The sequence below is a fragment of the Arachis stenosperma genome, unplaced genomic scaffold (assembly GCF_014773155.1).
Source record: "Arachis stenosperma cultivar V10309 unplaced genomic scaffold, arast.V10309.gnm1.PFL2 arast.V10309.gnm1.Scaffold_100029, whole genome shotgun sequence".
NCBI classification, from domain to species: domain Eukaryota; kingdom Viridiplantae; phylum Streptophyta; class Magnoliopsida; order Fabales; family Fabaceae; genus Arachis; species Arachis stenosperma.
Window position 1 is genome coordinate 763,348 of NW_026651371.1, and position 24,375 is coordinate 787,722.

Genomic DNA, 24,375 nt, shown 5'->3' on the forward strand with positions numbered 1-24,375 from the left:
TCTGGCGTTTAACTCCAGACAGCAGCATGTACTTGGCGTTCAACGCCAAGTTACGTCGTCTATCCTTGCGTAAAGTATGGACTATTATATATTGCTGGAAAGCCCTGGATGTCTACTTTCCAACGCCGTTGAGAGCGCGCCAATTGGACTCCTTTAGCTCCAGAAAATCCATTTCGAGTGCAGGGAGGTCAGGATCCAACAGCATCAGCAGTCCTTTTTCAGCCTAAGTCAGATTTTTGCTCAGCTCCCTCAATTTCAGCCAGAAAATACCTGAAATCACAGAAAAACACACAAACTCATAGTAAAGTCCAGAAATATGATGTTTGCCTAAAAACTAATATTATTTTACTAAAAACTAACTGAAACATGCTAAAATCTACATGAAATTACCCCCAAAAAGCGTACAAAATATCCGCTCATCACTCTACCCTTAGTTGTCCCATGTTGGAACTCAATTCTCCTAGGGAGGTGTTGATTTGTTCCCAATAGTTTTGTGGAGGAAAGTGCATCCCTTGAGGTATCTCAGGGATTTCATGATGAGTGTGATCTCTTGTTGCTCCATCCTTTTCTTAGTGATGGGCTTGTCTTCATCAATGAGGATGTCTCCCTCTATGTTAATTCCAACTGAATTACAGAGATGACAAATGAGATAAGGGAAGGCTAACCTTGCCAAGGTAGAGGACTTGTCCGCCACCTTATAAAGTTCTTGGGATATGACCTCATGAACTTCTATTTCCTCTCCAATCATGATGCTATAAATCATGATAGCCCTCTATAGTACTTCGGCCTGGTTGCTAGTGGGAATGATTGAGCGTTGGATAAACTCCAACCATCCTCTAGCCACGGGCTTGAGGTCATGCCTTCTCATTGAACCAGCTTCCCTCTTGAATCTCTCTTCCATTGAGCGCCCTCTTCACAAATGTCTATGAGACTTGGTCCAACCTTTGATCAAAGTTGACCCTTCTAGTGTAAGGGTGTTCATCTCCTTGCATCATGGCAAGTTGAATGCCAACCTTACATTTTTCGGACTAAAATCTAAGCATTTCCCCCGAACCATTGTAAGCCAATTCTTTGGGTCCGGGTTCACACTTTGATCATGGTTCTTAGTGATCCATGCATTGGCATAGAACTCTTGAACCATTAAGATTCCGACTTGTTGAATGGGGTTGGTAAGAACTTCCCAACCTCTTCTTCGGATCTCATGTCGGATCTCCGGATATTCACTCTTTTTGAGTTTGAAAGGGACCTCGGGGATCACCTTCTTCATGGCCACAACTTCATGGAAGTGGTCTTGATGCACCCTTGAGATGAATCTCTCCATCTCCCATGACTCGGAGGAGGAGGCTTTTGCCTTCCCTTTCCTCTTTCTAGAGGTTTCTCTGGCCTTAGATGCCATAAAGGTTATGGAAAAACAAAAAGCAATGCTTTTACCACACCAAACTTAGAAGGTTTGCTCGTCCTCGAGCAAAAGAAGAAAGAAGAGAGTAGAAGAAGAAGAAATAGAGGAGATGGAGGTGGCTTTGTGTTTCGGCCAAGGGAGAGAAGTAGTGTGTATGATGTGTGAAAATGAGGGGGTGAAGATGGGTTTATATAGGAGTGGAGAGGGGGGTAGGGTTCAGTCATGTATGGGTGGGTTTGGGAGGGAAAGTGGTTTGAATTTGAATGGTAAGGTAGGTGGGGTTTTATGAAGGATAGATGTTAGTGGTGAAGAGAATGGTGGGATTTGATAGGTGAGGAGTTTTTGGAGAAGAGGTATTGAGGTGATTGGTGAATGGGTGAAGAAGAGAGAGAGTGGTGGGGTAGGTGGGGATCCTGTGGGGTCCACAGATCTTGAGGTGTCAAGGAAAATTCATCCCTGCACCATGTGGCGAGCAAAAATGCTCTTCATGCCAATTCTGGCATTAAACGCCGGGCTGGTGCCCATTTCTGGCGTTTAACGCCAACTTCTTGCCATTTCCTGGCGTTTAACGCCAGTCCGGTGCCGCTTTCTGGCGTTAAACGCCCATAATGGTGCCAGACTGGGCGTTAAACGCCTATTTGTTGCCCTTACTGGCGTTTAAACGCCAGCAAGGTCTTCCTCTAGGGTGTGCTATTTTTCTTTCTATTTTTCATTCTGTTTTTGCTTTTTCAATTGATTTTGTGACTTCTCATGATCATCAACCTACAGAAAACATAAAATAACAAAGGAAAATAGATAAATATAACATTGGGTTGCCTCCCAACAAGCGCTTCTTTAATGTCAATAGCTTGACAGTGGGCTCTCATGGAGCCTCACAAATACTCAGAGCAATGTTGGAACCTCCCAACACCAAACTTAGAGTTTGAATGTGGGGGTTCAACACCAAACTTAGAATTTGGTTGTGGCCTCCCAACACCAAACTTAGAGTTTGACTGTGGGGGCTCTGTTTGGCTCTGTTTTGAGAGAAGCTCTTCATGCTTCCTCTCCATGGTGACAGATGGATATCCTTGAGCCTTAAACACAAAGGATTCTTCATTCACTTGAATGATCAATTCTCCTCTATCCACATCAATCACAGCCTTTGCTGTGGCTAGGAAGGGTCTGCCAAGGATGATGGATTCATCCATGCACTTTCCAGTCTCTAGGACTATGAAATCAGCAGGGATGTAATGGTCTTCAATCTTTACCAGAACATCCTCTACAAGCCCATAAGCTTGTTTTCTTGAATTATCTGCCATCTCTAGTGAGATTCTTGCAGCTTGTACCTCAAAGATCCCTAGCTTCTCCATTACAGAGAGAGGCATGAGGTTTATACTTGACCCTAGGTCACACAGAGCCTTCTTAAAGGTCATGGTGCCTATGGTACAAGGTATTGAAAACTTCCTAGGATCCTGTCTCTTTTGAGGTAGTCTCTGCCTAGACAAGTCATCCAGTTCTTTGGTGAGCAAAGGGGGTTCATCCTCCCAAGTCTCATTACCAAATAACTTGTCATTTAGCTCCATGATTGCTCCAAGATATTTAGCAACTTGCTCTTCAGTGACATATTCATCCTCTTCAGAGGAAGAATACTCATCAGAGCTCATGAATGGCAGAAGTAAATCCAATGGAATCTCTATGGTCTCATTATGAGCCTCAGATTCCCATGGTTCCTCAGTGGAGGCCAGTGGACGTCCATTGAGGTCTTCCTCAGTGGCGTTCACTGCCTTTTCCTCCTCTCCTAGTTCGGCCATGTGGATGACCTTGCACTCTCCTTTTGGATTTTCTTCTGTATTGCTTGGAAAAGTACTAGGAGGGAGTTCAGTAATTTTCTTGCTCAGCTGACCCACTTGTGCCTCCAAATTTCTAATGGAGGACCTTGTTTCAGTCATGAAACTTTGAGTGGTTTTGATTAGATCAGAGACCATGGTTGCTAAGTCAGAGTGGCTCTGCTTAGAATTCTCTGTCTGTTGCTGAGAAGACAATGGAAAAGGCTTGCCATTGCTAAACCTGTTTCTTCCACCATTATTGTTGTTGAAACCTTGTTGAGGTCTCTGTTGATCCTTCCATGAGAGATTTGGATGATTTCTCCATGAAGAATTATAGGTGTTTCCATAGGGTTCTCCTATGTAATTCACCTCTTCCATTGAAGGGTTCTTAGGATCATAAGCTTCTTCTTCAGATGAAGCATCCTTAGTACTGCCTGGTGCAGCTTACATTCCAGACAGACTTTGAGAAATTATATTGACTTGCTGAGTCAATATTTTGTTATGAGCCAATATGGCATTCAGAGTATCAATCTTAAGAACTCCTTTCTTCTGATTCGTCCCATTGTTCATAGGATTCCTTTCAGAAGTGTACATGAATTGGTTATTTGCAACCATTTCAATGAGCTCTTGAGCTTCTGCAGGCGTCTTCTTCAGATGAAGAGATCCTCCAGCAGAGCTGTCCAATGACATCTTGGACAGTTCAGACAGACCATCATAGAAGATACCTATGATGCTCCATTCAGAAAGCATGTCAGAGGGACACTTTCTGATCAATTATTTGTATCTTTCCCAAGCTTCATAGATGGATTCACCTTCCTTCTGTCTGAAGGTTTGGACTTCCACTCTAAGCTTACTCAATTTTTGAGGTGGAAAGAATTTTGCCAAGAAGGCATTGACTAGCTTTTCCCAAGAGTTCAGGCTTTCTTTAGGTTGTGAGTCCAACCAAATCCTAGCTCTGTCTCTTACAGCAAAAGGGAATAGCATAAGTCTGTAGACCTCAGGGTTAACCCCATTAGTCTTGACAGTGTCACAAATTTGCAAGAATTCAGCTAAAAACTGATGAGGATCTTCCAATGGAAGTCCATGGAACTTGCAATTCTGTTGGATTAGAGAAACTAATTGAGGCTTAAGCTCAAAGTTGTTTGCTCCAATGGCAGGGATAGAGATGCTTCTCCCATAGAAGTCGGGAGTAGGTGCAGTAAAGTCACCCAGCACCTTCCTTGCATTGTTGGCATTGTTGTTGTTTTCGGCTGCCATGGGTTCTTCTTCTTTGAAGATTTCTGTTAGGTCCTTTACAGAGAGTTGTGCCTTAGCTTCTCTTAGCTTTTGCTTCAAGGTCCTTTCAAGTTCAGGGTCAGCCTCAACAAGAATACTTTTGTCTTTGCTCCTGCTCATATGAAAGAGAAGAGAACAAGAAAATATGGAATCCTCTATGTCACAGTATAGAGATTCCTTGAGATGTCAGAGGAAAAGAAAAATAGAAGAAAGAGGTAGAAAATTCGAACTTATCAAGGAAAGATGGAATTCGAATTGTGCATTGAGGAGTAGTGTTAGTCCATAAATAGAAGGATGTGAGAAGAGGGGAAGAAATTTTTGAAAATAAATTAAAAAGATTTTAAAAACATTTTGAAAAACATACTAATTGATTTTCGAAAACTAAGAGTGGAAAAGAAATCAAGTGATTTTTGAAAAAGATTTTAAAATCAGAAATTAAAGAGATATGATTGAAAACTATTTTGAAAAAGATGTGATTAAGAAGATATGATTGAAAAGTTATGGTTTTTAAAAAGATGTGATTGAGAAGATATGATTTGAAAAATAATTTAAAAGATTTGATTTTTAAAAAATTAATAACCTACCTAACAAGAAAGATATGATTCAGACATTAAACCTTTCTCAACAGAAAAGGCAACATACTTGAAATGTTGAATCAAATCATTAATTGTTAGCAAGTATCTTTGAAAATGGAAAAAGATTGATTTTGAAAATATATGATTGAAAAGATTTGATTCGAAAAAGATTTGATTTTGAAAATTTTTGAAAACTTGAAAAAAATTTGAATTAAAAACAAAATCTTCCCTCTTGTGCCATCCTGGCATTAAACGCCCAAATCACTAACCTTTTGGGCGTTAAATGCCCAACCAGGCACCCTGGCTGGCATTTAAACGCCAGTTTTCCTTCCTCACTGGGCGTTTTGAACGCCCAGCTTTTTCTGTGTAATTCCTCTGCTGAATGTTCTGAATCTTCAATTCTCTGTATTATTGACTTGAAAAGACACAAATTAAAATTTTTTTTGGATTTTTAATAATGAGGAATAATCAAAATGCAACTAAAATCAAATAAACAATGCATGCAAGACACCAAACTTAGAAGTTTGTATACTACTGACACTAACAAAATGAGAATGCATATGAGAAACAACAAAACACTCAAGACAAGAGAATTTAAAGATCAGAACAAGGAAATCATCAAGAACATCTTGAAGATCACTTAAGACACATGAAAGAATGCAAGAAGAACAGAAACATGCAATTGACACCAAATTTAAAATGAGACACTAGGCTCAACAAGAAACATAAAATATTTTTGGTTTTTATGATTTTGTAATTTTTTTTTGGATTTTTTGAAAATTAAGTGGAAAAGAAAATAAAGGTATCAAAATTCTTAATGAGAATTTTAGGAATCATGCAATGTTAGTCTAAAGCTTTAGTCTAAAGAAATTAGACATGGCTAGCCAAGCTTCAGCAGGACATTACATTCAAGAGCTAAATTGATTAGAATCAATCAGCTTTGGTGATGATAAGAACATCACCTTGAAACACTAGAATTCATTCTTAAGAACTCTGAAGAAAAATACCTAATCTAAGCAACAAGATGAACCGTTAGTTGTCCAAACTCAACAATCCCCGGCAACGGCGCCAAAAACTTGGTGCACGAAATTGTGATCCATTCTTTTCACAACTCAATTAGTCCCCGGTAATGGCTCCAAAAACTTGGTGCTCAATACCATGGTCTAAACATAATTTCACAACTTCGCACAACTAACCAGCAAGTGCACTGGGTCATCCAAGTAATAAATCTTACGCGAGTAAGGGTCGATCCCACGGAGATTGTTGGTATGAAGCAAGCTATGGTCATCTTGTAAATCTCAGTCAGGAAGATTCAAATGGTTATGGATGATTTATGAATAAAGCATAAAATAAAGATAGAGATACTTATGTAATTCATTGATGAGAATTTCAGATAAGCGTATGGAGATGCTTTGTCCCTTCCGTCTCTCTGCTTTCCTACTGTCTTCATCCAATCCTTCTTACTCCTTTCCATGGCAAGCTGTATGTTGGGCATCACCGTTGCCAGTGGCTACAATTCCGTCCTCTCAGTGAAAATGTTCAACGCACCCTGTCACGGCACGGCTAATCATCTGTCGGTTCTCAATCAGGTTGGAATAGAATCCATTGATTCTTTTGCGTCTGTCACTAACGCCTAGCCTTCAGGAGTTTGAAGCTCGTCACAGTCATTCAATCATTGAATCCTACTCAGAATACCACAGAAAAGGTTTAGACCTTCCGGATTCTCTTGAATGCCGCCATCAATTCTAGCTTATACCACGAAGATTCCGATTAAGGAATCCAAGAGATAAACATTCAAGCCTTGTTTGCTTGTAGAACGGGAGTGGTTGTCAGGCACGCGTTCATAAGTGAGAATGATGATGAGCGTCACATAATCATCACATTCATCAAGTTCTTGAGTGCGAATGAATATCTTGGAATAAGAATAAGCTGAATTGAATAGAAGAACAATAGTAATTGCATTAATACTCGAGGTACAGCAGAGCTCCACACCTTAATCTATGGTGTGTAGAAACTCCACCGTTGAAAATACATAAGAACAAGGTCTAGGCATGCCGAGAGGCCAGCCCCCAATGATCTAAGAACTAGACGTCCAAAGATGATCAAAAGATCTAAAAATGATCCAAAGATGAGAATACAATAGCAAAAGGTCCTATTTGTAGAGAACTAGTAGCCTAGGGTTTACAAAGATGAGTAAATGACATAAAAATCCACTTCCGAGCCCACTTGGTGTGTGCTTGGGCTGAGCATTGAAGCTTTCATGTGTAGAGACTTTTCTTGGAGTTAAACGCCAGCTTTTGTGCCAGTTTGGGCGTTTAACTCCCATTCTTGTGTCAGTTCCGGCGTTTAACGCCGGGCAGTTTTGAGCTGATTTGGAACGCCGGTTTGGGCCATCAAATCTCGGGCAAAGTATGAACTATTATACATTGCTGGAGATCCCAGGATGTCTACTTTCCAACGCCATTGAGAGCGCGCCAATTGGGCTTCTGTAGCGCTAGAAAATCCACTTCGAGTGCAGGGAGGTCAGAATCCAACAGCATCTGCAGTCCTTTTCAGCCTCTGAATCAGATTTTTGCTCAGGTCCCTCAATTTCAGCCAGAAAATACCTGAAATCACAGAAAAATACACAAACTCATAGTAAAGTCCAGAAAAGTGAATTTTAACTAAAAACTAATAAAAATATACTAAAAACTAACTAAAACATACTAAAAACATACTAAAAACAATGCCAAAAAGCGTATAAATTATCCGCTCATCATTTTTCTAGGATTTTATAGGTTTTTCTAGGATTTTCAATGGTTTTCTTAGGGTTTTCTATGGGTTTTTAGAGTTTTCTAAGTTTTCTAGGATTTTTGAGGGTTTTGTTAGAGTTTTTTTAGGGTTTTCTAGGGTTTTTCTAAGATTTTCTAGGGTTTTGTTAGAGTTTTCTAAAGTTTTCTAGGTTGTTCTAGGTTTTCTAGGGTTTTCTCAGGATTTTCTATGATTTTTTTAGAGTTTTCTAGGATTTTCGAGGGTTTTCTTAGTGTTTTCTATGGGTTTTCTAGGATTTTCCAAGGTTTTTTAGGATTTTCTTGGGTTTTCTAGGGTTTTCTAGTATTTTTAGGGGTTTCTAGTGGTTTTATAGGGTTTTCTAGGGATTTTCAAGGGTTTTTCTAGAGTTTTTAAGGTTTTCTAGGTTTTCTAGGGTTTTCTAGGATTTTTTAGGATTTTCTTAAGGTTTCTAGGATTTTCTAGTATTTTTTAGGGGTTTCTAGTGGTTTTATAGGATTTTCTTGGAGTTTTTTAGGGTTTTTCTAGAGTTTTCTAGGGTTTCCAAGGTTTTTCTATGGTTTTTTATAGTTTTGTAAGTTTCCTAGGATTTTTGAGAGTTTTCTTAGTGTTTTCTAGGATTTTCTAGGGGTTTTCTAGGATTTTCTATGTTTTTCTAGGTCTTTTTAGAATTTTCTAGGGTTTTTCTAGGAATTTCTAGGGTTTACCAGGGATTTCTAGGGTTTTTGAGGGTTTTTTTAGCATTTTCGAAGGTGTTTCTAGAGTTTTCAAGGGTTTTATAGGGTTTTCTAGGGTTTTATAGGTTTTTATAGGATTTTCTATGGTTTTCTTAGGGTTTTCTAGGGTTTTCTAGGATTTTCTAGGGTTTTCTAGGGTTTTTCTTGAGTTTTCTAGGGTTTTCTTTGGGTTTTCTTTGGGTTTTCTTAGGGTTTTTTTAGGGTTTTTGAGGGTATTTTCGATTTTTAAAGGGTTTTTTTAGCATTTTTCTAAAGTTTTCTAAGGTTTTCTAGGTTTTTCTGGGTTTTCTAGGGTTTTGTTAGAGTTTTCTACGGTTTTTTAAAGGTGTCTAGGTTTTTTAGAATTTTCGAGGGTTTTCTTAGAGTTTTTTGATATTTTCTAAGGTTTTTCTAGGATTTTTAGGGTTTTTTAGGATTTCTTGGATTTTCTAAGGTTTTTTAGGGCTTTCTAGGGCTTTTATGGGGTTTTTCTAGGATTTTTTATGTTTTTCTAGTGCTTTTTAGGATTTTTCTAGAGTTTTCTAGGAATTTTTAGGGTTTTACTAGAGATTTCTAGGGTTTTTTTAGGGTTTTCTAGGGTTTTCGAGAGTTTTTCTAAAGTGTTCAAGGGTTTTTTATAGTGTTTTGTAAGGTTTTTTCTAGGGTTTTCGAGGGTATTTTTGATTTTCTAGGGTTTTCTAGCATTATTTAGTATTTTCCAGTGTTTTTTAGGGGTTTCTAGTAGCTTTATAGGATTTTCTAGGAGTTTTCTAGGGTTTTTTTTATAGTTTTTCTAATATATTTATGATTTTCTAGGGTTTTGTTAGAGTTTTCTAAGGTTTTTAGGTTTTTCTAGCGCTTTCTAGGATTTTCTCAAGGTTTTCTAAGATTTTTTAGAGTTTTCTAAGATTTTCGATGATTTTCTTAGGGTTTTCTAGAGTTTTTCGAGGATTTTCTAGGTTTTTTTAGGATTTTCTTAGGGTTTTTAGGGTTTTCTAGTATTTTTTAGGGTTTTCTAGTGGTTTTATAGGGTTTTCTGCGGGTTTTCTAGGGTTTTTCTAGAGTTTTCTAAGGTTTTCTTGATTTTTCTAGGGTTTTCGACGGTTTTTTAGAGTTTCCTAAGTTTTCTAGAATTTTCAAAGATTTTCTAGGGTTTTCTAGGGTTTTCGAGGATTTTCATGTTTTTCTAGGGCATTTTATGATTTTCTAGGTTTTTCTAGAGATTTCTAGGGTTTTACAAGGGTTTTTTTTAGGATTTTTTAGAGTTTTCTAGGGATTTCGAGGGTTTTTCTATAGTTTTCACGGGTTTTTATAGGGTTTTCTAGGGTTTTACACGTTTCTCTCGGATTTTCTATGGTTTTCTTATGATTTTCTAGGGTTTTCTAGGATTTTATAGGGTTTTCTACGGTTTTCTAGGGTTCTCTTTGGGTTTTCTATGGTTTTTTAGAGTTTTCTAAGGTTTTCTAGCGTTTTTCTAGAGTTTTCTAAGGTTTTCTAGGTTTTTCTTGAGTTTTCTAGAGTTTTCTCAATGTTTTCTACAGTTTTTAAGAGGTTTCTAGGTTTTCTAGGATTTTCGAGGTTTTCTAAAATTTTTTAGGGTTTTCTAGGTTTTTCTAGAGTTTTTTAGGATTTCTTAGATTTTCTAAGGTTTTTTTGGGCTTTCTTGGGCTTTTATAGGATTATCTAAGGGTTTTCTAGGGTTTTTCTAGAGTTTTGTTGGTTTTTCTAGATTTTTCTAGGGTTTTCTAAGGTTTTCTCAAGGTTTTCTACGATTTTTTAGAGTTTTCTAGGATTTTCGAGGGTTTACTTAGGGTTTTCTAGGGTTTTTGTAGGATTTTCTATATTTTTCTAGGGTTTTTTTTGGATTTTCCAGGATTTTACTAGGATTTTCTAGGATTTTCTTAGTGTTTTGTAGGGTTTTCTAGGGTTTTTCAAAGGATTTTTTAGGGTTTTTCTAGGTTTTTTTCAATGTTTTCTTGTGTTTTATAGGGGTTTTTAGGGTTTTTCTAGGATTTTCTATGATTTTTTATGGTTTTCTAGGATTTTCTAGGGTTTTTAGGATCTTCTAGGATTTTTTAGGGTTCTGTTTAAGTTTTCTAGGTTTTTCTAGAGATTTCTTAGGGTTTTCTAAGCTTTTTTTAGGATTTTCTAGAGTTTTCTTAGGATCTGTAGGATTTTCTAGAATTTTCTAGGGTTTTACTAGGGATTTTTAGGGTTTCTAGGGTTTTCTTAGGGTTTTCTAGTGTTTTTGAGGGGTTTTTAGGGTTTTCTAAGGTTTTCGAGGGTTTTTTATAGGGTTTTCTAGGGTTTTATATTTTTTATAGGATTTTCGAGGGTTTTTATAGGGTTTTCTAGGGTTTTTCTAGGGTTTTCTAGGATTTTCTTTTGGTTTTCTAGGGTTTTTAGGGGTTTCTAGGATTTTCTAGATGTTTCGAGGGTATTTTCAATTTTTTCTAGGGTTTTCTAGCATTTTTTCTACAATTTTCTAAGGTTTTCTAGGGTTTTCTAGGGTTTTATAGGTTTTTCTAGGATTTTTTATGGTTTTCTTAGGGTTTTCGACGGTTTTTTAGAGTTTTCTAGGTTTTTTTTTAGGATTTTCGAGGGTTTTGTTAGAGTTTTCTAGGGTTTTCTAGGGGTTTTCTATGATTTTCTAGAGTTTTGTTAGAGTTTTCTAAAATTTTCTAGGTTTTTCTAGGATTTTCTAGGGTTTTCTCAGGGTTTTCTACGGTTTTTTAGAGTTTTCTAGGATTTTCGAGAGTTTTCTTAGGGTTTCCTAGGGGTTTTCTAGGATTTTCTAATGTTTTTTAGGATTTTCTTGGGTTTTCTAGGGTTTTCTAGTGTTTTTTAGGGGTTTCTAGTGGTTTTATATGGTTTTCTAGGGATTCTCTAGGGTTTTTCTAGAGTTTTCTAGGTTTTTCTTGGGTTTTTTTATTTCTTAGAGTTTTCTAAGTTTTCTAGGATTTTCGAGGGTTTTCTTAGGGTTTTCTAGGGTTTTTCTAGGATATTCTATGTTTTTCTAGGGCTTTTTAGGATATTCTAGGGTTTTTTTAGGTTTTGCTAGGGATTTCTAGGGGTTTACTAGGGATTTCTAGATTTTTTAGGATTTTGAGGATTTTTTAGGGTTTTTAGGGTTTTCGAGAGTTTTTCTAAAGTTTTCAAGGGTTTTTATAGGGTTTTCAGGGTTTTATAGGTTTCTCTAGGATTTTTTTACGGTTTTCTTAGAGTTTTCTAGGGTTTTCTAGGATTTTCTAGTGTTTTCTAGGGATTTTCTAGGATTTTCTAGGGTTTTCTTTGGGTTTTCTAGTATTTTTTAGGGTTTTCTAGATTTTCTAGGATTTTTGAGGGTATTTTCCATTTTTCCTAAGGTTTTCTAGCATTTTTCTAGAATTTTCTAAAGTTTTCTTGATTTTTTTAGGTTTTTTAGGGTTTTCTTAGGGTTTTCTACGGTTTTTTTAGAGGTTTCTAGGTTTTCTAGGATTTTCGAGGGTTTTCGTAGAGTTTTCTAGGGTTTTTCTAGAATTTTCTAGGATTTTTTAGGATTTCTTGAGTTTTCTAAGGTTTTTTTTCGGGCTTTCTAGGACTTTTATAGGATTTTTTAGGATTTTCTTTGTTTTTCTAGGACTTTTTTTGGATTTTCTAGAGTTTTTCTATATTTTTCTAGGGTACAAAGATGGAAGGTTTTTATAATGTTTATTTTGTTTTCTTCCTTTAGCATTAGTTTCAAAGGTTATAATGAAAGGGGGTATGTTAATGTTTTAAGAATTAAGGTTACTTCTTTAATTATATACATGACCATGATTTCCATTAACTAGTTATTATTAAGTATTTTATCTACCATAATTAACATCTTAATTTTTGAACAAAACAGAGAAATCCCAATAGCAGAGGCATTGAGACATCAAATTGAAGTCCAAAAGAGACTGGAAGAACAGCTAGAGGTATTTATCAGTTATAAGATTTAGATAATAATACACTTGGTAGTTTTATATTTTATTTTTGGTATTTTTATTAAACCTTGAAAAAAAAAACAGTATAATTTGGCATAGTTTAAGTGAAAAAAATGAAAAATAAAAATAAAATAAGCTTCATAACCAATAGGTATAGAAGAAATTGCAGATGAGAGTAGAGGCTAAAGGAAAGTATTTGCAAGCTGTGTTAGAGAAAGCTCAGAAGACACTTTTCGTGGAAGGTTCAGGCAATAATCTAGAAGCATCAAGAGCTCAATTGACCGAATTCAACTCTGCCTTATACAATTTCATGGAAAACATGAACAACAAAGATAGCAAACAAAGCATTTTAGACATGAATGATTTTTATAGTAAAGTCCATGGTTCAGGTTTCCATAATTAGCATGAAGTAATAAGGAGAGAATAAAATATTGATCAAAAGCCTAAGATTGAAGAGGGTTCATTTCAGTTTGACTTAAACAGCAAAGGTAGCTATGATCTTGTATCTGCAGGTGGTGGTGGAATTGAAATTGAAGCCAAAATGCTTTCATATATGCTATGATCATTGAAGAACTGAAGATTGATGGTTTAGAAGTTATAGTAAACTCTCGTTGTAAGTATAGTTACTAAACCAAGCAATCAACCTTTCTTACAAATGTTTTGGTTGTCACAAGTAACAAACCCTTTTGAAATTGATAACCGAGTATTCAAACCTCGGGTCATCTTCTCAAGGAATTGCAGGGAGGTATGTTCTTATTATTGGCTATGAAAAAGGTAAAATTGGGGGTTTTGGAAGTAAGGAAGAAGTATGACAACTAATTCAAATGACAATTAAAATAAATAAATAACTATAAAATAAACTCTTGGCAAGATATGAAATTTCGAAAGTCCTATCCTAGTTACTCCTATAAGAATGGAAGTTAATCCCACTTAGTTAACCTTTGCGTAAGCAAGGGAAAGTTGAGTGAACTAATTGGTTAGAATTCCCAAGTCCTAGCCAACTCCTAAGGGAAGGCTAGAGTTAGTGGAATTCCAGTTAATTAGCCAACATAACAATCACTCATGAATAGTTGATAACTCAAGAGCTTCCAGTTAATCAATTAAAGCCAATAATATAAAAAGCTAAATAAGAATCTTAGATCTGAAATACCTTAAATAACATACATTCAAAGCAATAAAATCTAACATGGACAATATTCACAAGCCAATTGGGCAACATAAATCAAATACAAATAAAAGCATTAAAGTATCTCAAAGTAGAAGAGAAGTCAAAATAAAGGAATATTGAACATGACATGAAGATGAGATAAATCCTAATTTCTAAAAATCCTAATCCTAAGAGAGAGGAGAGAGCCTCTCTCACTAAAAACTACATCTAAAACTATGAAAAGTGAATTATGAAAGCATGTTGAGTCTCTGCAAGTTCCTTGACTTTAATCTGTGTTTCTGGGCCGACAACTGGGTTAAAATGCGGCCCAGAATCTCTGCCAGCGACTTTTGTAATTCTGCAGATCGCGCACGTCACGCGCCCGCGTCATCCATGCGTTCGCGTCACTTAGCATTTCTCGTACCACGCGTGCGCGTCGTCTACACTTTCGCGTCGTTTGTGCAGCTTCCAATCCGCGCGGTTGCGTCAGGCACGCGAACGCGTCACTCTGATTTCTTCCATTTCGCGCGGTCGCGTGAGCCATGCGACCGCGTGACTTCTCGCTGGTCATCTCCTCAATTCATTGTGTTCCTTCCATTTTTGCACGCTTCCTCTTTATTCTCTAAGCCATTCTTGCCCTATGAAGCCTGAAACACTTAACACATAGATCAAGGCATCAAATGGTAATAAGAGAGGATTAAGATTAGCTAAATTAAGACCAAAGAAGCATGTTTTCAATCATAGAACTAAACTAGGAAGGAATTATAAAATCATGCAAATCTTATAAATAAGTGGGTGAAAAGCTTGATAAAACCACTCAATTAAATACAATATAAACCATGAAATAGTGGTTTATCAATCATCTTGAACTATCATATGTTTTTTTCTTTTATATTGTTTAACTAAGGTTACATATTAGGAATAAAGTTTATCTGATTCACTACACAATATCTTTATTGATCTTAACATCATGATGAAATCTTCATGAAATTCTAATTTTATCTTTACAATTCTACGTGAGAGATAGACGAGATTAATTAAAACCAATCAAGTCTCATTACTTAAGAGAAAAATTAACAGAGCAGTTCATTCTTGCTGATCATAGGCAGATGTATTATACTCTAATTTTTGGTATCTTTTACAAGATAAAATTACAATCTGCTAATTAATCATACTCAATTAGCTATCTAGCTAATCAACTCTCACGTGTTCAAAAGTTAAAGTTATAACAAAATCAGAAAAAAGATTAGCCAACGGAGCTTGCTCCTAGTGGAACAAGTCGCATGAATCAAATCCTTAACTCTAAATAACTGCAGTTAACCCCAATTAATAGAAGATATAGACAATCACTTGTTCAGAACTCTGAACAAATAATGAAAACCAGAAGGAAATATCAATGTGGAATAACTAACTAGTGAAAGAGGAGAGGCTGCGATAGCTCAACTTGGCGCACGGTAGAGGACGATGTAATTGTTTCACGCATGATCGATGAGAAGCTCAACTTAGACAAGAGTGAGAGAACTACAGATGGCAGCTGGGTGGGTTTCTGGAATTGTGGGCAAAAGCTCGTAAAATTGGGAGTTTCTGCAAAATTGGGGGAGTTGATTAATGGTTGTAACATGATAAGGGGGAATGGACAAATTGAATTATGATAAGATCCTCACCTGGGAGGGTTCTTCCGCTGATGAATCGGGGCTCTGCTCCTGCTCGTTTGGCGTGCTACCAAAAATAACTCGTGGGTTTCTGAACAATTGGGGGGAATCAATTGCTGGAAGTACGAAATAGAGGGAACGGAAACAATGGATTGAAACTTACCTAGCGGCGTTTCTTGAAGCAGTCGCCAGGTATGTTGTGGAACGAGGGGTGGGCTTGTTTCGCGCCTCTGCTCCTACTTCTCTTCGCGCCAAGAATACATGCTACAACGAGGGGCTTGAAGATATATACCCCAAATGAGCGGCGGTTTTCACTGCCCAGCCACTATGCAAGGGTGTTTTGCGGCTTCTGCCAGACCACCACTCACCGCTACCACTATCCTTCGAATGAGCGCCGATTTTGGCCAAGGCCACTATTTACTCGCCGCAATCCTTCACCTCTACTATAGTGTCTATCATATTAAATCATAAAAATCTCATTTCTCATTTTCTAGAATATATTTTAATTTATGGGTTAATTAGCCATTAATTAACCGGGTTTTACATTCTACCCACTTTCACATGAATTTTGCCCACAAAATTCGAATCTAGTCACCTGAAAATAGGTGAGGGTAGTCTGTCCCCATTTCTAATTCAAGTTTTTCGGTGTGCTTCTCCATTCTGACTTGATCTCCAAGTCACCTTCTCTAACGAGATTTCTTTTCCTCAGAGTTCCTTACGTTTACGTCATCAATCCTGATTGGGGTCACTTGAAACTTCACATCCTTTTATATCCTTTTTGAATTGAACTCGTTCAAATTGTTATAGCACCTCAGACATGCCATCGTCCTTGAAATAAACTCCTTTAGGTTGATAGCTCTTCTCTTACTGGTCACCCAAGTAGTCTCCAATAATACACAGCTTTCTCTTTTAAACTCCTTAGGCTCATTCCGTTAGTCTATGTAACTTTTAGGTCGGCTTGCGCTATTAGAATCTTAACTCGATTTTCGCTTAATCTTTCCTCATCATTTTGGCTATTAGTCCAGAACCTAAGATCCTCGATTCCTTTGTTCAACTCGCTTTAACATTCTTAGTAGCTCTTTATCCTCTTACTGCACTTCTCGAACTCTCGGCCTTACAACTCCTTAAAATTCGCAACCGATTCCGTTTGATACCTCTAGCTGCTGCCTTGACATTCAACTTTAGACTACAACCTTACTTAATGTTTCCTTCTCCTTAATCATTCTCCAACAACACTCAGAGTCTTCTTACTGAGGACGCTTGTTACCACTTTACGATGTTGCCTCCACGTGCATCCAAAACCCTTCGATGTTGCACCACAGCAGTTTTAAATGGTTTATTAGGTTGAAAAGTCATGAGTACTAGCACCGAGATTAACCTTTCTCTCAAGGTTTTGAAAGCCTTCGTCATATCTAGGTGCCCAACCAAAGGTACATCCTAAAGTATTAACTTAACTGCAGGTAATATGGTTGTCAAGAATTCAGGCTCCAAAATTCTGAGTAGTGCCACAGGCATATATTTTGTGTTCAAAAGTATTGCTATAGGGAATTATCATTTTAATGGTTTCATCGAGGAGTTATACATGATGAAAAATTCAGGATGAGTTAATTTCAAGAGGACGTTAGGTTCACATTGACGAACGAGTAACACGAAGGGTGTTTACAAGAATTCAAAAGAAAGTCTTGCATATGATCAAACAGAGCTATACCAAAATAATAAAATGCATAAGAAGAGGAATCAAGGTGCATCTCAAGATAAAAGCTCAAATCAAGAACCTTCGGTAGAAGGAGCAGAGCGTATAGGATCAAAGAAGTCTCAGCTGATTTTGAAGTATACGATTTGCGAATGAGAGTAACTCTACTCACAGCGAGTTTCCAGGATTCAAATATTACGTGGCTATACCAAGATAGCCTCAAGCTCATTTTGGAAGACACAAGATTCGTGTGCAAAAAAGGTAAAACTAGAAAGATGCTCAAGTCATTTAAGAAGGAGTCCAGATAAGCTTTCAATGCAGGTTTCAAAAGAAGATTAGATCGGTTCGCGCAGACTCCGTGAGCACACTCCCCTTCGCATAAAGCCTTCTGCTGTTCTCTTCCTTCTGCACTGGCATAACCGGCACTCCTCACAGGAAAATACTTAGCCGGACAGTTTTCTCTTCTAATACTCCTTTCAACTCGATCCTAGGTTCTACCGATTATAATGGTGTCTTCAGTTACGGTACGATCAAAACTGATGTGGCTTCCAGCACTAAGTCTATTGCAAACTCACTTTCTTTTCGAGATGGGGGTTCTGGTACACTTTCAGGATTGTCTCGAAAACTCTCTCGCAATAGCAATTTGGTTTCATCTTCACTCGCCTCTCAAATGATTAACAACTAAAGGTCAAATCCGTTCCATTTTTCTTCCTTGTAGTTCACCGTTACCGTATTTTAAACAACAACTTCGCACAGTCCACAATACTTCCGATCTCTTATATATAATCCAACCCGCTTTCACTGTGTCACCCTAATTTGTTTGTCTTCAAGAATTTTGTCATTTGATGTCACTATCTCACGTAACACTTTTACGCTGGTTCTAAGTTAATTACCTTAAATCCTAATTTGTCACTTCTATCTTAAGTACAAATAAATGCAATGTCACAACATTTTATAACATAATCGAAATTACATTAGCGGTTTCACGATTACCTCCACCTCATGGTGACCGACCGGCACTCTAAGTTCTCCATTGTGGATAGTTCCAGGACATATACCTATTCAGGTGATAGCTTTCGCATCTCTGACAACTTGGATCATCTGACGCAGCCACTGACCATTTTCCTTTTCTCTTGAATTCTTGGCCCCTTGGTGCGAAGTTCAGATTATGTTCCCTTCGGCGCAATTCCTGGCCATCATTTCTTTCCATAGCATCCTTCTTTAAACATTCTTCTACAACCCTACTCTTGTTTACCAAGTTTGAGAAAACTATGATCTCTATCGAACCCACTAAACTCAGTATATCGCTCCGGAGTTCTCCTTCATATTTGATGCACTTCCATTCCTCAAAGTCTCCCAGAGCACTCTGACAAATCTCGGAAAATCGACATAATTCCTCAAACTTGTTTGTATATTCGGCTACAAACATTTGACCCTGCTTCAATTGCAATAATTAAAGCTCCTTAGCTGTCCTGACCAAATTGGGGAAGTATTTTTTGTAGAATTCCAATTGAAAGGCATTCCAAGGTATGGCAACATCGTCTTGCTGCAGCAAGCGTCGTGTACCTTGCCACCAATGCTGGGCTTCACCCATTAACTGATAAGTTGCAAATTTAACAAGTTGTTTCTCAGGAACTTGTTGTGCTTGTAAAGCCTGTTCCATCGCCTGAAACCAGTTATCTGCCTCTGTGGGGTCTGTTGTCTCTCTAAAGATGGGTGGGTTTACCTTCAGGAAGGTTGCTAAGGTCATTGACCCCTTTTTTCCGCCACCACCATTCCCATTACCGGCTTGATTTCCCAATGCCGCAGCCATAGCCTGCATAGCAGCAGCCATGTTCTCTAGAGGAGTCATAAAGTTCGCGGATCATTCTTAGGTTCTGTGTTACTAGCCCTATCTCTCCCTTGATGAGCGGATAATTTGTACGCTTTTTGGCATTGTTTTTAGTATGTTTTTAGTATCTTTTAGTTAGTTTTTAGTATATTTTTATTAGTTTTTAATTAAAATTCACTTTTCTGGACTTTACTATGAGTTTGTGTGTTTTTCTGTGATTTCAGGTATTTTCTGGCTGAAATTGAGGGATCTGAGCAAAAATCTGATCCAGAGACTCAAAAGGACTGCAGATGCTGTTGGATTCTGACCTCCCTGCACTCGAAGTGGATTTTCTGGAGCTACAGAAGCCCAATTGGCGCGCTCTCAACGGCGTTGGAAAGTAGACATCCTGGGCTTTCCAGCAATATATGATAGTCCATACTTTGCCCAAGATTTGATGGCCCAAACCGGCGTTCAAAGTCACCTCAAGAAATTCCAGCGTTAAACGCCGGAACTGGCACCTAAATGGGAGTTAAACGCCCAAACTGGCATAAAAGCTGGCGTTTAACTCCAAGGAGAGTCTCTACACGAAAATGCTTCATTGCTCAGCCCAAGCACACACCAAGTGGGCCCGGAAGTGGATTTTTATGTCATTTACTCATCTTTGTACACCTTAGGCTACTAGTTATCTATAAGTAGGACCTTTTACTATTGTATCTGTAGACTTTGGTAGCCATCTTCGTTTTATGCTATCTTAGATCATTGGGAGGCTGGCCATTCGGCCATGCCTAGATCTTATGCTTATGTATTTTCAACGGTGGAGTTTCTACACACCATAGATTAAGGTGTGGAGCTCTGCTGTACCTCAAGTATTAATGCAATTACTATTGTTCTTCCATTCAATTCCGCTTGTTCTTGTTCTAAGATAACACTTGTTCTTCAACTTGATGAATGTGATGATCCGTGACACTCATCATCATTCTCACTCATGAACAAGGTGACTGACAACCACTTTTGTTCTACAAGCAACCAAGGCTTTAGTGAATGTCTCTTGGATTCCTGATTGCACGATGCATGGTTGATCGCCTGACAACCGAGTGCTCGCCTGACAAACGAGCCAACCATTCCGTGAGATCAGAGTCTTCATGGTATAGGCAAGAACTGATGGCGGCATTCAAGAGAATCCGGAAGGTCTAACCTTGTCTGTGGTATTCTGAGTAGGATTCAATGATTGAATGACTGTGACGTGCTTCAAACTCCTGAGGGCGGGGCGTTAGTGACAGACGCAAAAGAATCACTGGATTCTATTCCGGCCTGATTGAGAACCGACAGATGGATAGCCGTGCCGTGACAGGGTGCGTTGAACATTTCCAATGAGAGGATGGGAGGTAGCCACTGACAACGGTGAAACCCTTGCATAAGCTTGCCATGGAAAGGAGTAAGAAGGATTGGATGAAGACAGTAGGAAAGCAGAGAGACGGAAGGGAAGGCATCTTCATGCGCTTATCTGAAGTTCCTACCAATGAATTACATAAGTATCTCTATCTTTACCTTTTATGTTATTTTCGTTCATCACTATCATACATTTGAGTCTGCCTGACTAAGATTTACAAGATGACTATAGCTTGCTTCATAGCAACAATCTCCGTGGGATCGACCCTTACTCACGTAAGGTATTACTTGGACGACCCAGTGCACTTGCTGGTTAGTTGTGCGAAGTTGTAGTGATCACGATTTCGTGCACCAAGTTTTTGGCGCCGTTGCCGGGGATTGTTCAAGTTTTGAGCAAGCTTTTGGCAACAATGCCTGAGATTGTTCGTGTATGGACAACTGACGGTTCATCTTGTTGCTTAGATTAGGTATTTTTTTTCGAAATTCTTGAAGATGAATTCTAGAGTTTCATGATGATTTGTTGAAATCTGGCTGGCTGAGAAGCCATGTCTAATTCCATTGGACCGAGGTTTCAACTTATCATCACAAGAGCTTGATGATCTTTATCAATCTTGCTTTTGGAGCAGTGATTTGCTAAGGCTTGGCTGGCCTTTGGCCATGTCTAGTGTTTTGGACCGAAGCTTTCTTTGAAAGCTTGGCTGGCTGTGAAGCCATGTCTAATTCCTGGACCGGAGTCTTAGACTAGCATTGCACTGATTCCTGGAATTCTCATTAAGAATTTTGATACCTTTTTCCACTTAATTTTCGAAAAACACAAAAAAATTACAAAATCATAAAAACCAAAAATATTTGATGTTTCTTGCTTAAGTCTAGTGTCTCATCTTAAGTTTGGTGTCAATTGCATGCATTCATTCATGTGTCTTAAGGATCTTCAAGTAATTCTTGATGATTTTCGTGTTCTAATTCAATTGACTTGAGTGTTTTGTGTGTCTCATATGCATTCTCATTAGTGTCAGTAGTATACAAACTGCTAAGTTTGGTGTCTTGCATGCATTGTTATTTCATTCTTGTTGCATTTTGATTATTAAAAACCCAAAAATATTTTTAATTTGTGTCTTTTCAAGTCAATGATACAGAGAATTGAAGATTCAGAACATACTGCAGAGGAATTATACAGAAAAAGCTGGGCATTCAAAATGCCCAGTGAAGAAGACAGACTGGCGTTTAAACGCCAGCCAGGGTACCTGGTTGGGCGTTTAACGCCCAAAAAGGGTGCATTTTGGGCGCTAAACGCCAGAATGTATACCATTCTGGGCGTTTAACGCCAGGATGGTGCTAGGGGGAAGATTTGTTTTCAAATCAATTTTTTTCAAGTTTTCAAAGTTTTTCAAAATCAAATCTTTTTCAAATCATATCTTTTCAATCAAATGTTTTCAAAATCAATTTCTTTCCTTTTTCAAAGATACTTACTAACAATTAATGATTTGATTGAACATCTCAAATTTGTTGCCTTTTCTGTTGAGAAAGGTTTAATGTTTGAATCATATCTTTTCTTGTTAGGCAAGTCACTAATTTTCAAAATCAAATCTTTTTTTTTCAAATTTGTTTTCAAATCATATCTTCTCAATCACATCTCTTTAAAACTAATCATATCTTCTTAACCTCATCTTTTTCAAAAGAGTTTTCAATCAAATCTTTTTGATTTCTAATCCCAATTTCTTTTTCAAAAATCACTTGATTTCTTTCTTACTTTTATTTTCGAAAATCAATTAAGTGTTTTTCAAAATGTTTTCAAAATCTTTTTAATTGAATTTTCGAAAATCTTCTTCCTCTCCTCCCACATCCTTCTATTTATGGAGTACTACTCCTTCTTAATGCACAATTCGAACTCTATCTAATCAAGTTCGAATTCTTCTACCTTCTTTTCTTCTATTTTTCTTTTCCTCTGACACCTCAAGGAATCTCTATACTGTGACATAGAGGATTCCACATTTTCTTTTTCTCTTCTCTTTCATATGAGCAGGAGCAGAGACAAAGGCATTCTTGTTGAAGCTGACCCTGAACCTGAGAGAACCTTGAAGCGAAAGCTAAGAGAAGCCAAGGCACAACTCTCTTTAGAGGACCTGACCGAATTCTTCAAAGAAGAAGAACACATGGCAGCCGAAAACAACACAATGCCAACAATGCAAGGAAGGTGCTGGGTGACTTTACTGCACCTACTCCCAACTTCTATGGGAGAAGCATCTCTATCCCTGCCATTGGAGCAAACAACTTTGAGCTTAAGCCTCAATTAGTTTCTCTAATGCAACAGAATTGCAAATTCCATGGACTTCCAATGGAAGATCCTCATCAGTTTTTAGCTGAGTTCTTGCAAATCTGTGACACAGTCAAGACTAATGGGGTTGCCTCTGAGGTCTACAGACTGATGCTATTCCCTTTTGCTGTAAGAGACAGAGCTAGAATATGGTTAGACTCACAACCTAAAGACAGCCTGGACTCTTGGGAAAAGCTAGTCAATGCCTTCTTGGCAAAGTTCTTTCCACCCCAAAAATGGAGTAAGCTTAGAGTGGAAGTCCAAACCTTCAGACAGAAGGATGGAGAATCCCTCTATGAAGCTTGGGAAAGATACAAACAATTAATCAGAAGATGTCCCTCAGACATGCTTTCTGAATGGAGCATCATAGGTATCTTCTATGATGGTCTCTCTGAACTATCCAAGATGTCTTTGGATAGCTCTGCTGGAGGATCTCTTCATTTGAAGAAGACGCCTACAGAGGCTCAAGAGCTAATTGAAATGGTTGCAAATAACCAATTCATGTACACTTCTGAAAGAAATCCTGTGAACAATGGGACTAGTCAGAAGAAAGGAGTTCTTGAGATTGACACTCTGAATGCCATACTGGCTCAGAACAAGATATTGACTCAACAAGTCAATTCGATTTCTCAAAGTCTGTCTGGAATGCAAAATGCACCTGGCAGTACTAAGGAAGCTTCATCTGAGGAAGAAGCTTATGATCCTGAGAACCCTTCAATGGAAGAGGTGAATTACCTAGGAGAACCCTATGGAAACACCTATAATTCTTCATGGAGAAATCACCCAAATTTCTCATGGAAGAATCAAGAGAGACCTCAACAAGGTTTCAATAACAATAATGGTGGAAGAAACAGGCTTGGCAATAACAAGCCTTTTCCATCATCTTCTCAGCAACAGACAGAGAGTTCTAAGCAGAATACCTCTGACTTAGCAACAATGGTCTCTGATCTAATCAAAACCACTCAAAGTTTCATGAATGAAACAAGGTCCTCCATCAGAAATTTGGAAGGACAAGTGGGACAGCTGAGCAAGAAAATTACTGAACTCCCTCCTAGTACTCTCCCAAGTAATACAGAAGAAAATCCAAAAGGAGAGTGCAAAGCCATAACCATGGCCGAATATGGAGAGGAAAGAGAGGAGGTGGACGCCACTGAGGAAGACCTCAATGGGCGTGCACCAACCTCCTCTGAGTTCCCCAATGAGGAACCATGGGAATCTGAGGCTCAAAATGAGACCATAGAGATTCCATTGGACTTACTTCTGCCTTTCATGAGCTCTGATGAGTATTCTTCCTCTGAAGAGGATGAGTATGTCACTGAAGAGCAAGTTGCTAAATATCTTGGAGCAATCATGAAGCTAAATAACAAGTTATTTGGGAATGAGACTTGGGAAGATGAATCTCCCTTGCTCACCAAAGAACTGGATGACTTGTCTAGGCAGAAATTACCTCAAAAGAGACAAGATCCTGGGAAGTTTTCCATACCTTGTACCATAGGCACCATGACCTTCAAGAAGGCCCTGTGTGACTTAGGGTCAAGTGTGAACCTCATGCCTCTCTCTGTAATGGAGAAGCTAGGGATCTTTGAGGTACAAGCTGCAAGAATCTCATTGGAGATGGCAGACAACTCAAGAAAACAAGCTCATGGACTTGTAGAGAATGTTTTGGTAAAAGTTGAAGACCATTACATCCCTACTGATTTCATAATCCTAGAGACTGGGAAGTGCATGGATGAAACCATCATCCTTGGCAGACCCTTCCTAGCCACAGCAAAGGCTGGTGTTGATAGAGGTGAACTAATCATTCAAGTGAATGAAGAATCCTTTGTGTTTAAGGCTCAAGGATATCCCTCTGTCACCATGGAGATGAAGCTTGAAGAGCTT

The 24,375-nt window shown here is 38.1% G+C and overlaps 1 protein-coding gene and 2 non-coding genes across 3 annotated transcripts; 1 reads left to right on the forward strand and 2 right to left on the reverse strand.

The window, feature by feature from the left end:
* The first annotated feature begins 3,948 nt into the window (after positions 1 to 3,948).
* Positions 3,949 to 4,056, forward strand: LOC130959996 (small nucleolar RNA R71). The gene has a single exon (XR_009078963.1). It is a non-coding gene; the product is annotated as a small nucleolar RNA R71 (small nucleolar RNA).
* A 14,375-nt stretch (positions 4,057 to 18,431) lies between these two features.
* LOC130959989 (uncharacterized) lies at positions 18,432 to 18,812 on the reverse strand. Its single transcript, XM_057885368.1, has one exon. It carries the CDS (start codon positions 18,810 to 18,812, stop codon positions 18,432 to 18,434), a length of 381 nt encoding a protein of 126 aa, XP_057741351.1.
* Positions 18,813 to 22,737: 3,925 nt separating this feature from the next.
* LOC130960002 (small nucleolar RNA R71) lies at positions 22,738 to 22,845 on the reverse strand. The gene has a single exon (XR_009078968.1). It is a non-coding gene; the product is annotated as a small nucleolar RNA R71 (small nucleolar RNA).
* Positions 22,846 to 24,375: the final 1,530 nt, after the last annotated feature.

Coding starts and splice junctions, on each gene's coding strand:
- LOC130959989 (XM_057885368.1), bottom strand. CDS start 18,812: ATGGCTGCTGCTATGCAGGCTATGGCTGCGGCATTGGGAAATCAAGCC.